This window comes from Mus caroli, unplaced genomic scaffold, assembly GCF_978045245.1.
Source record: "Mus caroli unplaced genomic scaffold, Mus_caroli_1 scaffold_8, whole genome shotgun sequence".
Lineage (NCBI taxonomy): Eukaryota > Metazoa > Chordata > Mammalia > Rodentia > Muridae > Mus > Mus caroli.
This window is the reverse complement of record NW_028227263.1, coordinates 4,992,217-5,005,245: the sequence shown is the minus strand read 5'-3', so window position 1 is coordinate 5,005,245 and position 13,029 is coordinate 4,992,217. Positions and strand designations below refer to the sequence as shown.

Genomic DNA, 13,029 nt, shown 5'->3' with positions numbered 1-13,029 from the left:
GGAAAGGAAAGGAAAGGAAAGGAAAGGAAAGGAAAGGAAAGGAAAGGAAAGGAAAGGAAAGGAAAGGAAAGGAAAGGAAAGAAGGAAAGGAAAAAAAGAAAAGAAAAGAAAAGAAAAGTCTGTGAAATTTTTTTTTTAATTAGCATCTGACCCAAATGTTATCAGAGAGGTTTCACCCAGCCACTGATGAAAACAGATGCAGAAATACACAGACAAACATCAGGTGGAACTCAGGAAGTCCTGTGAAAGAGAGGGAAAAAGGATTGTATGATCCAGAGAGGTCAAAGACACCAAAAGAAAACCCACAGAATCGAATAACTAGGGCTCGAGGTGGCTCACAGAGGCTGAACTAGCATCCAGGGAGCCTACATGGGACTAACCTATGCCCTCTATACATATGTTACAATTATGTTGCTTAGTCTTCTTGTGGGACTCCTAACATTGGGAGCAGGAGATGCCTCTGAGCCTGTTGCTTGATTTGGGGACCTTTTCCTGCTACAGGATTGTGTCTCCTAGCCTTAATAAGAGAGGAGAGGTCTAGTCTTACTACAATTTGATATGTCTTGGCTGGATGATATCCATGGTAGGCCGGCGCTTTTCTGAAAAGAACTAAGAAAGAGTAAATGGGAGATGTAAGATGAGGTAGAGGAACTGGTAAAAGAGAAGGGGAGGAACTGCAGTCAAGATGTAAAAAAAAATATGAGAAAACAAATAAGATATAAGTAGACAGAAAAGGAATTTAAAATAGCACAGAAGAGTACGAAGAAACTGGGAGAAGGTACCACTATTCTAACAGAATTAATGTTAAATTTCCCAGGAGTGTTAACAGAGATCAATTCCCCTAGACTGGCCTCACTCTTTCACCAATTGTTCAACTCTAGAGCTCAGCCTCGCCTATGAGGGTAACGCTGTTCCTGATCTTGAGAAAAGCTAGAGCAAACATTAAACCAACACAGAGACACGGGAATTTTGGTCCGCTACAACTCATCTGGGATCATTACATTATTTCCTGTCATTAAGTCAGACACCAAAGATCATTGTCTGATTTAGGACTGACTTAAAGGAAGGAAATAAGTATGTGAAAACTATCTGACTATGACAAACTCTTACATGTTGCTCTGCCTATTAGATTCAGGAAAAAATGTATGTAATAACTTAGACCTGAGGGATGCTGGTTTTCTCCACCGCTGGTGCCTGTGATCCATCTTATATTTGCCTTTGAATGGACAGACCCCAAGTCATGATTCTGTTGACCTGGACTTAACTATCAGAGGGCTATAAGAACCGCCCCCCACACCCTGATAAAGCTTTTAGTTAGACTTACCTGAGTATGTCCAAGGGCACCTGAATGTCACATTCTTGCAGTATGTGGATGATGTCATCTTAGCTTCACACACCCTGAAAGAGTGCCAGAAAGCCACAAAGTAACTACTTGAAACTTCAGCCACTGGGCTACCACATGCCTGTTTAAGTGGCTCTATTGTGTTCCAGTAATATAAGTTTCCTGAAATATTTCTTGATAGACGGTGGCAGCAGGACCTTTTCTTCAAGCAATATTTGTTACCTGCCAATGTAGATATTCACAGAATATTTTAAGCTCATCTTGACTGCTTAATTTTGTCAGAGGTGAACAGCTCTTTGGTTTCTGTAAGCGTGTAGAGTTATTCAAGGACTTCTTTTGTTTTTCACTTTTAAAAGTCATTGCTTCACCTGGATCTGGGCCATGTCTCTGATTTTGGCTAGAGACTATGACCCTACTAACAGCTTCAGTAAAATTGAATAATCATAGTCTAAACTGAGTCTGGTTCTTTTCCCAGTGGTTTTGAATACCACAACACTGAGCTATGCCTTGTGACATGTTTAACATTACATAAAACATGGTATAGCAAACACCGTAAATTTAATCAGTATCTCTTTACAGATTAATCTATAGAGATGAATGGAAAATAGATGGGTGAGTTGATAAGATAGATAGGTAGATAGACAGACAGAGAGAGAGAGAGAGAGACAGAGACAGAGACAGAGACAGAGACAGAGACAGAGACAGAGACAGAGACAGAGAGAGAGATCCCTCTTTGCAGGGCATTAGAAGAAAAATATCAACATGATGAGGTTAAACACATGCAAGAAAACACAAGGAATAAATTATTCCAAACTTGTAAATCAAAAGAGGGGGAAACATTATAAAAAATACATGGAATGAAAATCACCACTCATAAATAATTGTCAATGTCTCAGTTCTCCAATAAAATGACACAGGCTAAGAGATTATATTTGAAAATAGAATTCATCCTTCTTCTGTATCCATGAAACAAACCTCAATATCAAAGATAGCAATCACTTCAGATTAAAAGGATGGGAAAATATTACCAAGAAAATATACCAAAGAAGCAATTAGACCTGTGAAAGAGTACTAATATCTAAAATATATAAAGAACACAAAAAATATACCATTAAAAACTAAGGTACAGAACTAAACACAGAATTCTCAAAATATGAAATCCAAATGGCTGGTAAACACTTAAAGAAATGTTCGACATCCTTAGTCATCAGGAAAATGTAAATCAAATAACATTCAGTTTCATTTTACTCCACTCAGAAAGACAAAGGTCAACAAAACTAATGACAAGTCATGCTGGTGAGGATGTGGGGTAAGGAGAGCCATCATCCATGCCTGGTGAGAGTGGAAATTTAGATAGCCAGTAGAGAAATCAATGTGACAACTCCATGGGAAGATAGTAATTGATAGAACTCAAGGTCCAGCTTATCCTTTGGGTGGATAACAGAGACACTTGTTAATCCATGTTCATTGCTGCTCTATTCATAAATCCCAGTTGTATCACACTAGATGTCTGTCAGTGGATGAATTGATTAAAAAAAAAAAAAAGGCTCTCACCACAGGTGCCTGGAAGTCAGTCTTCCACTAGCAGCCTTTGGATGAAGATATAGAACTCTCAGCTCTGCCTGTGCCATTCCTGCCTGGGTACTGCCATGCTCCCACCTTGATGATAATGGACTGAACCTCTGAACCTGTAAGCCAGCCCCAATTAAATGTTGTTTTTATAAGACTTGCCTTGGTCATGGTGTCTGTTCACAGCAGTAAATCCCTGACAAAGACAACCACTAACTCTTTTCAGGTGTTAAAAATATGAAATCTGTAACAGAAATTAAGTGCCACCCCAGCTAAAAACAGTTCAGTCTACAATAGTGAACTGATTGAATGATGAACTGTTGCAACAGTGTCACAAAACTTTTGGGAGAAACCAACCACTATCTTATTGGATATAAGACCTACTCTATGAAATGAAACCCATTCATGGCACTGTTCATGTGCCCAAGAACCTTTAACTAAATAGGCCATGGACCAAGGAGAGCACAGTTCTGCTGAATGTAAGTAGCAACAAAATGACTCCTAAGGGCATTTTGCTATTTTGCCACATTGTTTCATTTAGGCATCATCAAAGAAGCTTTCTCCTGCAGTACATGGGAACAAACAGAATCCTGCAACTGGACAATGTGCAAATAGTGAGACACCTTGGAATTCTCATGGTAATTCTTCCTCACTAATAGAGAATCAACAAGAATATAAACCCTACTTACTGGTAGACCCCATGACCAGCAGTAAATTGTGGAAAACATCAACTCAATAGTATTTTAGTAGATTTTATCTCTCCTCTTTCTTTGGTTGACTCTTCTCTGACTGGTCTTTTACTTGCATATTATGGCTTCTGGGGTTTTATGGATTTGGGTTGCTTTTTCTAAAGACAGAGAGGAAGAAATGTCATGGAGTTGTATGGATAAGAAGGATTCAGGAGAAGTTTGGAAAAGGGAAACAGAAATTAGAATACATTGTGAAAGAATATTGTTCAATTAAAAGTTTAACTTAAATTGGTTAATGTGGTTTTTTTTTAGAAAGGATTGCTGACACATAAAATATTAATTAACATTATTTTTGAAAACTTGTTGAGATTATACTTTGATTTGAAATTTTGTACTGTCCCCTTCTCCCTGGGAACCCTAACATATGTCCCTGCCTGATTCCTAAATATATATATATTCCTAAATATAATCTGTTATGTCTGTAAAATGTTATCTACATGTATAGTCTCAGGTCCAAATGAATGTTTTAAATGATTAGAAAGGTAACAAGCAGAATAGAAATTCTGACAGAACATTAATTCATAAAAATATACAGACAGGATTAAGTGTAAAGAGAGGAAGGAGAGATATGTAGATACAGCATACTTTTAAAAACACAGACCATATGTTTAAAATAGAGATGAAGTACTCTCAGAAGAATATAGAGGAGTCAATTTGTACCATGGTGATACCTTCCATACAGGGTATGAAACATCAAAGACATTCTGAGACATGTGTGAGAGGGTTGGCAGAGGGAGGTGCAGAGGGGTAACTACTCCTGCCCACTGTATGAAACTCCCCTGACCACACTCCTCCACACCAGTCTACAGGGAGCTTGAGTCATGTAGCCATGAGTCCCCTTTAATTGATCCTAAGAGCTTTCTCCTTGAGTTTCTATCCCAGGAGGCACCAAGAAAAGCAACTGGCCCTGGTCTCAGAAATGACAGGTATTTCTAAGGACCAATGATCTGTCCTCAAGTGAAAACAGAGCTTCAGAGGGATACTAAAGACTTGCTGCTTGAAGGAAAGGACAGTCTGTGCTCAGTACAGTGTGCACTTTGTGGAAGCCATCTGTCATCTGAAGTCACTGTGACAGGGAAAGGTGAGCGAAAAGACAATTTCCATTTATGTGACTCTTCTAGCTAACAATGAAGCTACAAAGCAGAAGTCTCATTATAAAAGTAATATTTTTCCCCATTGATTGGATGTCAGCATGGAGGGACATCAACTCGTGATTTCAATGAGTCTTAACTCCTGGGTCAAAGAGCAGAAAATAATAGAAATATTTGATCTTCTACTCCACTGTATAAACAACAAAATATCTAGCTTTTAGTCAGGATCAGGTTTTCATGTCTGATATTTTTGCCTTATGTTCATAAAGTGCCTCACTCATTCCCCACCCATAGTGCTCACACTAGTTTTGAAATGAAACCAGCCTATTTAGAAGAGTCTAAGTTATATACAGATGACTAGATAGGATCTAAACATTGTCCTGTCTTGCCTGAGCATCTAGAGAAGATGATGAGAATGTGCCAGAGAAGAGAATCCTTTACCCCATTGTTCAGTGTCGCTGTTGAGTTACAGAAAATGACCTTCACTGTCCATGAAGTTAAAACACCAGCAAGTCCTGATGGTGTTAGTCTTGCCCTGTCTGCTGCAGATCAGGGATAGCATGACTGGGAGTCACCTAAAGAAACAATTACAGATGTCTATATTAATATCAAGAAAATGGCCAGACAAACAGAGGGGCTGTGATAACAGGGCTGGGGGTGTAGATGCTTGCTTTGTCCTTTTGTTCTTGCCAGACTGTGGCATCTGCAGACACTCCAGTTCCTGACTGTGGAGAGGAGCCTCAGCTGCTCAGCTCCTGGCTGAGGCTCAGATTCTGTAGATTTTCAGGTCAGCCTTGCTGATATCTGCCTTACAGGTAACCATAAAAGGCTGTTGTGAATTTGTTCCCACAACCCCCCCCCCCCACCTGAATACTAGGTTCTTACACGTCTTCATAGGAAGAAATGGGTACACTAGCAATCAAAACTAAGTTCACAAATTGCTGAATGGGACTATGGATAAAGGGCTCAAGTACATGCAGATCATCAGACAGTTTCACAGTATGCATGGGTGAGCAATTATAAAACTTTTAATTTTTTTCCTCTACATAGCATTATCACATCTTAGTAAGATGATATTACGTGTCTCAGCTAGACTTTTAGGAATGAGAGGCATCTAAATAATGCTTGCTAAACACAGAATGTATGAAGAAAATAAGTATTGATTTGTGGTTTTTTATAAGTGCTATTCTACTCTCTGTCATGCATTCAAACTAACCCAAAACTGCCTTAGTCGGTTGGATATAACAGTTTATGACATGCCTCTGGTGACCAATGCAGGCAAAATGGCAGTCACTGACCACCAAAGTGAGTGTTTTTCCTACCACGTTTATCTGTAGTTTCTCTTCTGTGATAGGACAAATACTGGGGCTACTCCATGATACTGTGTAGCAGCTGCCTGGTTTGATCCTGACTAGAAGCAGCAGCTGGAATGACTAGGGTAAGTACCCAGGGTGATATTAGTACTTTTCCAAAGAAGCCAACACATATTCTGTAGGAAGCTGAGATTCTAGGAATGTTGTGTGCAATAATCCAGCCTTTGTCATTAAACAGACTAACAGTCATGATCTCTTCTAATCTCCTTCCCACTGTTTGTTCTTCAAGAGCAACACCCCTCTCCAGTTTGCTAGTTCATCTCAATGTGGACTTGGGAATACTCTAATCTAGCACCAGTCTGATTTCACTAGTTATTCGTGTCCTAGGTGCCTTCAGTGTTCACAAACCAAAGCCCTGCATGTTATCTCAGTCTCTTCCATGGGTCCTTATTCATCAAGACACTGCAGGATCTTAGAGGTTCTCTCTAGAGTGTCAAAGCTTTGTCATTGAACAATCTCTTTATCCCTTTACTGAAAGATCCTGTTTATCACACTTCAGACATCCATCGTAATTGTTCTATTCTTGTTTCCCTAAGTGCAGTAGACTGAGGTCAAACATTTTACTGATTGTAGTTGATATAGATTTGATCAGAAATGTTGGCACACCTGCTGTGGATTCATTGATATTTTCTTGGGTTCCTTCAAACCTGTTTGGTGCTGGGCACATACTCACATTCCATCTCTCACTGTGGTAGAGTGAATGCATAAGTGTAGGTGTAGCCATGAATATATAGAGTGACAAAGGCATTGTATGTTGGCATTCACAAGAGAGTCTCCATGTGACCTCTCCAGTAATGATGCAATTTCATAGATGCCACACTCTCCCTTTCTCATTGGTGTTGCCCCCATTCAGTGAAAGAGTTATGTATCCCATGAACCTTAATACAGCTTACATTTGCTCTAACACTAAACAGCTTTGAAAATGAATATGAAAGCTTTTATTAAAGGAAACTTAGCAAGTGAGGCAATCTACCTTTATAATTTTCAAGGTACACTTTAAAAAAAGAGGTTTCCATATGTTTAAATATCTAATGTCTTTTACACAATGCTACCTTCAGGTAGCACAGTTCTATGAAGATGCAGGACATTTTCAGGATCCCAGAATTCTTCTACACATTCTTGGTCATGTCACAATAACCTGCAGGTGACACAGACATATATATTGTGTTATAGATCACGTTTTCTGAGCATTTCCCATGACATGAAAGCATATAACTTCATTATGAAGAGTTATATTTCACATCTTAATCTGTTTATAATTTTCTATTCTGGATAAATCTTTTTAAAAATGGTATATGAATAAATATGACATGAATGCTGTCAATCAATGTTACTATTTGGAAAAACAAGATAGTACTGTGATGATGATATTTCAAAATGTTAACACATATTCTAGGCAAATATTTATGATATGGTTACTTTTTCATCTCTGACTTTTCTAGTTTTGTGCTTCTCTCTTCTAGTTATTTGTAAATATGTAAAAGATGACTGTGGGGTGTCTTCGCTCCACTATGCAGAGCCCTGGAACTTTTCTTCTTACTAATGTATTTGGTTCTCATTGTCCTCTGTCCTTTAGCATGTCTTCAAGTCTATTAATCATTATCCTACTAAGATTTAGTTTTCTAATTTCCACATGTGAGAGATAAATGTGGTATCTCTTTCTGTTCCTGGCTTGTATTTCTTCACACATTATTCTCCATACCCGTCCATTTTCCATTTCTTGTAGGGTATCATGTTATTCTGGTTGAATAACATTCCATTGTGCATGAATACTACCTTTTCCTCATTCCCGCATATCCTGAAAAATAACTAGACCTAGGGTCGATCTTGCAACACTCTCCTAGTCTTGTTAACAGTTCCAGGTATGAGTTCCATCTAGAGAAATGGGTTTTAAATTCAATGAGAAAGTGTTTGCTTATCCCATAACATCCATGTCACTGTCCAATCAGTGGCCATGTGTTGCCAAGCCTGTGGTTGTTGCTATAGCTCATAGTGTTCAGAACTGGGTGAGATTGGTGATTTTTTTTCTCCTGAAGAAGTATGCACAACATCTTTCAGAACTGTGAAATCAAGCAAGTAGTGGTGAAGCTTGCATGTCTGTACCTACTTGATTTCTCTATATTGATTGTCCAAGTAAGATCCTCTGGCAATAGAATCTTACCATCACATTTTGGGTATAACTAAGAGGAACAGCAAGAGCTTGTAATGTCTGAGAGTCAACAGTATATAGAAATTAACACCTCTTCAAGTGTTAATCTATTACTGATACAAGAGGTTTATTTAGTAGCATGTGGTGTCTAGCCCAGCTGTTGACCCCCATTAAGGAGTAATCCCATTTGAATATTTTTATATTTGTATATGTGTATATTCAGGAAGGTTCTATTGCAGCAGATATCCATAGAGATTTTTCAAAAGGTCTCAGTGTTACATGACCTTCTGCATAATATCTCTTCCTCCCTCTGGCTAATCCTCCACATTATTTCATTTGTCTTATTTAATAATGTCCTTCCCATCTCTGAAACATTATATGTCATCTCCCCTTCTATCTCCACATGTTGTCTTACTAGATGCTATCCTCTGTGAGTATTCCAAAAGTAGCACACATATCTAAAGCTTAAAAGGTAATATCTACATGTGAGAGAAAGCAGGGAATGTTTCTTTTTCTGGGTCAGGACCACTTCAGCATGATTGCTTCCAACTGCACTCATTTTCCTAAATCTTCATAATTGTATTTGTCTTAACAGTTGACTCTATTGAGCTTCCTGTAGAGTTCCCATCCCCTTCAGGGCCTTCAATCTTTCCTCCAACTCGTCCATAAGGGTCCCTCAACCTCTGTCCAGTGTTTAGGTGTGAGTATCTACATCTGTTTTAGTCATCTTCTTGGTAGAGCCTCTTGGAGGACATTCATGCTAGGCTCCTGTCTCTAAAAATAAGAGAGTGCTTGCAAACCTAACCCAGAAACACATCAAAAACATGATCCAGCATGATCAAGTAGGTTTCATCCCAGAGATTCAGGGATGGTTTAATATATGAAAATCATCAACATAATTCTACATATAAACAAATTGAAAGAAAAAACACATATGATCATCACATTACATGTTGAAAAGGCCTTTTGACAAAAATCTAACACCCATTCATGTCACATGACTTAGAGAGATCAGGGATACAAGACACATACCTATACATAATAAAAGCAGTATACAGCAAGCCAGTAGCCAACATTAAATTAAATGGAGAGAAACTTATAACAATCCCACTAAAATCAGGAATAAGGCAACTCTGCCGACTCTCTCCCCATCTATTCGATAAAATACTTGAAGTACTTGCTAAGAGAAAAAAAAAAAAGATCAAGAAGAAATACAAAACAGAAAGGAAGAAGTCGAAGAGAACTCATACAGCTGATAAACTCCTTCAGTAAAGTGGCTGGATACAAAATTAACTCAAAAAAAATTTAGTAGCCTTCCATTATATAAAAGATGAAGAGACCATGAAATAAATTAGGGAAATAGCTTTCTTTCTTTCTTTCTTTCTTTCTTTCTTTCTTTCTTTCTTTCTTTCTTTCTTTCTTTCTTTTTTTCTTTCTTCCTTCCTTCCTTCCTTTCTTCCTTTCTTTCTTCCTTTCTTTCTTCCTTCCTTCCCTCCTTCCTTCCATCCTTCCTTCCTTCCATTCTTTCTTTCTTTCTATTAAACATTCCCCCAGTCCCACCTCACAGAGACCCTCCTGCCAGTTTTTACAATAGCAATAGTAATATAAAATAGCCTCACCTAACTCTAACAAAGCAAGTGATAGTATAATTCTTCTATGAGTAATCAACAGGTTTGACCATGAGCATTAGTCAAAAAGGTTTTGTTTTTCTTTTCTCTAGTGTGTACTTCTTTACTCCTTTTAGAAAAATTATGTATCCATAAGTTTATGGAGATAAGTCTGGCTCCTCAATCACCTGATGGATTCCATTTCTCCGTCATTGCTTTTTAGAGGTGTCATTTATAAATCTGTTATTTCTCCTCTTGTTATATGTGCTATTGGTAACAAAAATCAATCAAAAGTAAAAATTAGTGGATTTCAATTATTCTTTAATTTTTGTCTTTACCTCGGCCTGAGGTGTTCTTAATCAGTGCTTTCCTGGGAAGGTGCTGAGTGTCACTCATAGACTATCAGGACTATCAAGAGTATAGTCCAAAATCCAGGTGGACGACATTATACTAGCTAATATGCCATGGATGTGCTCAGTCATGAAGGAAAATATCCTTTTATCTTGGGCACTGAAAGAGCTGCAAAGCAAATACTATTTCCAGAAAATTGACACTGCAAATAATAGCCACAAAAATGTTTACATATAGGGTAGAGTATGTATACATAGGGACACAGGAAACCCTTATTAAAGGTGAATGGGTGATGTCAGATGAGACTTCTGTATCAAGGAATAGAATGTGGTTTGCTGAAGGACTGGAGAGAGACAGAGAATTTGAACTAGGGCCCAAAAGCTAATGATCTAAAAGTGCACATTCTATACTTCTTGAGTGATAAAGGAGAAAACTGGAAATGATGAAATGATGAAAACGAAAAGATGCCATAAATTATGAAAAACTTAAAGAAATTGGGAATACTTTACAATCCTGGGAAAACAATGCTTGCAAGCTTAGAGGGTAAGTTGATCGAGAGGGGTGAGAGGATGTGGAAGAAAATATTTGTCATATAGTACAGGAAGCTACTGAGGATCTTCAATGAGGCTAAAGGTAAAAGATGGCTCAGAGGGTTGAGCTGAGCTCTATAAATTCAACATCTTAAACCACTGGGGAGGCGGTGACAAGTTTCTGTGCATGCCAGTGAAACCACACAGGAACATCTGTAGACTGTGGCAATGATTTCACTTCTGGGTGTGTTCACTTTGATATCACTGTGGTTTGTTGAGAAAGAAAAGAAAGAGAAATACAATCTCTCTTTAGGCTGAGGTTTTTGAGAAATGCTCTCTGGGGTAAGTGCGTTGAGTTTTGTCAGGATAGTTTCATCCACAGGAGAAGTCATATATCACAGTAAATTGAAACAGAAGATACATGTCTCCATAGCCAAAGACACAATAATTATCAAGTTTCAGTGGGTAGAAGAGAAATAATTTTCCCAATATTAGAGAAAAAAAGTGACTTAGCATCAATAGGCCAGGTATGAAGGACATTGTAAGAGTCATCTCAGTGTGTGTTCCTTCAAAGTTGACATTGCATGGAGAATACCAGCTGTTGGAGAAAGGGCTGCTCTTTCCAGCACTGTCAGGGGAGCATAATGCTTTCATGTGCTGTAGTAGAAAAGCACAGGCAGGTACTGAGCTAGGAATGCTAAACTCATTTCACATGTACAAAAGGATGGGAGAGGAACAGATATCTTTGTTGATCCAAACTTACAGGGAGAGATTCCTAGTTGAAAATTCAACTGTAAACAAAATACCAACAAGTATGGTAAGAAAATAGGGGATGAGAGTATTCCAAGATGCAAATACATTTACTCTGTCCCTTTCTGACAGCAGAAAACTGTGAGATGATCACGTTTCAAAATCAGACTTTGGCATAAAAAATATAATATTTTCTCAGAAGCCAATCCACACATCTATGAACTGGATACTCCACACAACAATGGTCAGTCTCAACCAGACAGTAGTGACAGAGTTTGTGCTGCAAGGGTTCTCAGAGCACCCTAGTCTAAGACTGTTTCTGACAGGCTGCTTCCTGTCCCTGTACACAGTGGCTTTAATGGGCAACATGGTGATCATTGCTTTGGTCACCTCCAGCACTGGGCTTCACACTCCCATGTACTTTTTCCTGTGCAACTTAGCAACCATGGATATTATGTGCACCTCCTCTGTGCTGCCCAAGGCACTTGTTGGTCTACTGTCTGAAGAAAATACCATCTCCTTCAAAGGATGCATGGCCCAGCTCTTTTTTCTTGTTTGGTCAGGATCCTCTGAGCTGCTGCTGCTCACAGTTATGGCCTATGACCGCTATGTGGCCATCTGCTGTCCCCTCCACTACAGCTCTAGAATGAGCCCACACCTGTGTGGGGCTCTGGCCATGGGTGTATGGTCCATCTGTGCTGTGAATTCATCTGTACACACTGGTCTGATGACACAGCTGTCATTCTGTGGCCCCAAGGTCATCACCCACTTCTTCTGTGAGATTCCCACACTCCTCCTGCTCTCCTGTAGTCCAACATATGTAAATACCCTTATGACTCTTGTGGCAGATGCCTTTTTTGGAGGCATCAATTTTGTGCTTACCTTACTATCCTATGGCTGCGTCATTGCCAGCATCCTGCGCATGCGTTCTGCTGAGGGCAAGAGGAAGGCCTTTTCTACCTGCTCATCCCACCTCATTGTGGTCTCAGTGTACTATTCGTCTGTGTTTTGTGCCTATATCAATCCTGGTTCCAGCTACAGCCCAGAAAGAAGCAAATTTACCTCAGTTTTGTACTCAGTCCTGAGCCCAACCCTCAACCCCCTCATCTATACACTGAGGAACAAGGATGTCATGCTTGCCCTGAGAAGACTCTTGCCCTCTTTCTCAAATTAAGTAGCAATATGTAGGCTATTCTCCAGGCCTGTATGGTTCCTAAAATCCTCTTCTAAGGGAAGCCTCATGGAGCTGGTGTGTCCCTATTGTTGCTTTAGAAAACCTCTGTCTGATGAGAAAACTGGACAATTCTACTCACTGTAACTTCTTTGAGTCACTGTAAATAAAAACACCAGCTTCATATCCTGATAAGAATAAATCATTTCAAAAGTAAAGTTTATTTAAATAGGGAGTCCATGTTCCTAGGCTGAAAAATATTCAGTGGATGACATAGGTGACAGTCAAAAAATAACCTTTAATCCAGTGCCACCCTCTGAATACCACAGAGCCTTTGTTAAGAACCA

General features: G+C 39.0%; 1 protein-coding gene across 1 annotated transcript; it reads left to right on the top strand.

Moving 5' to 3' along the window:
• The first annotated feature begins 11,728 nt into the window (after positions 1 to 11,728).
• Positions 11,729 to 12,685, top strand: LOC110298607 (olfactory receptor 13A1-like). Its single transcript, XM_021167948.1, has one exon. It carries the CDS (start codon positions 11,729 to 11,731, stop codon positions 12,683 to 12,685), a length of 957 nt encoding a protein of 318 aa, XP_021023607.1.
• Positions 12,686 to 13,029: the final 344 nt, after the last annotated feature.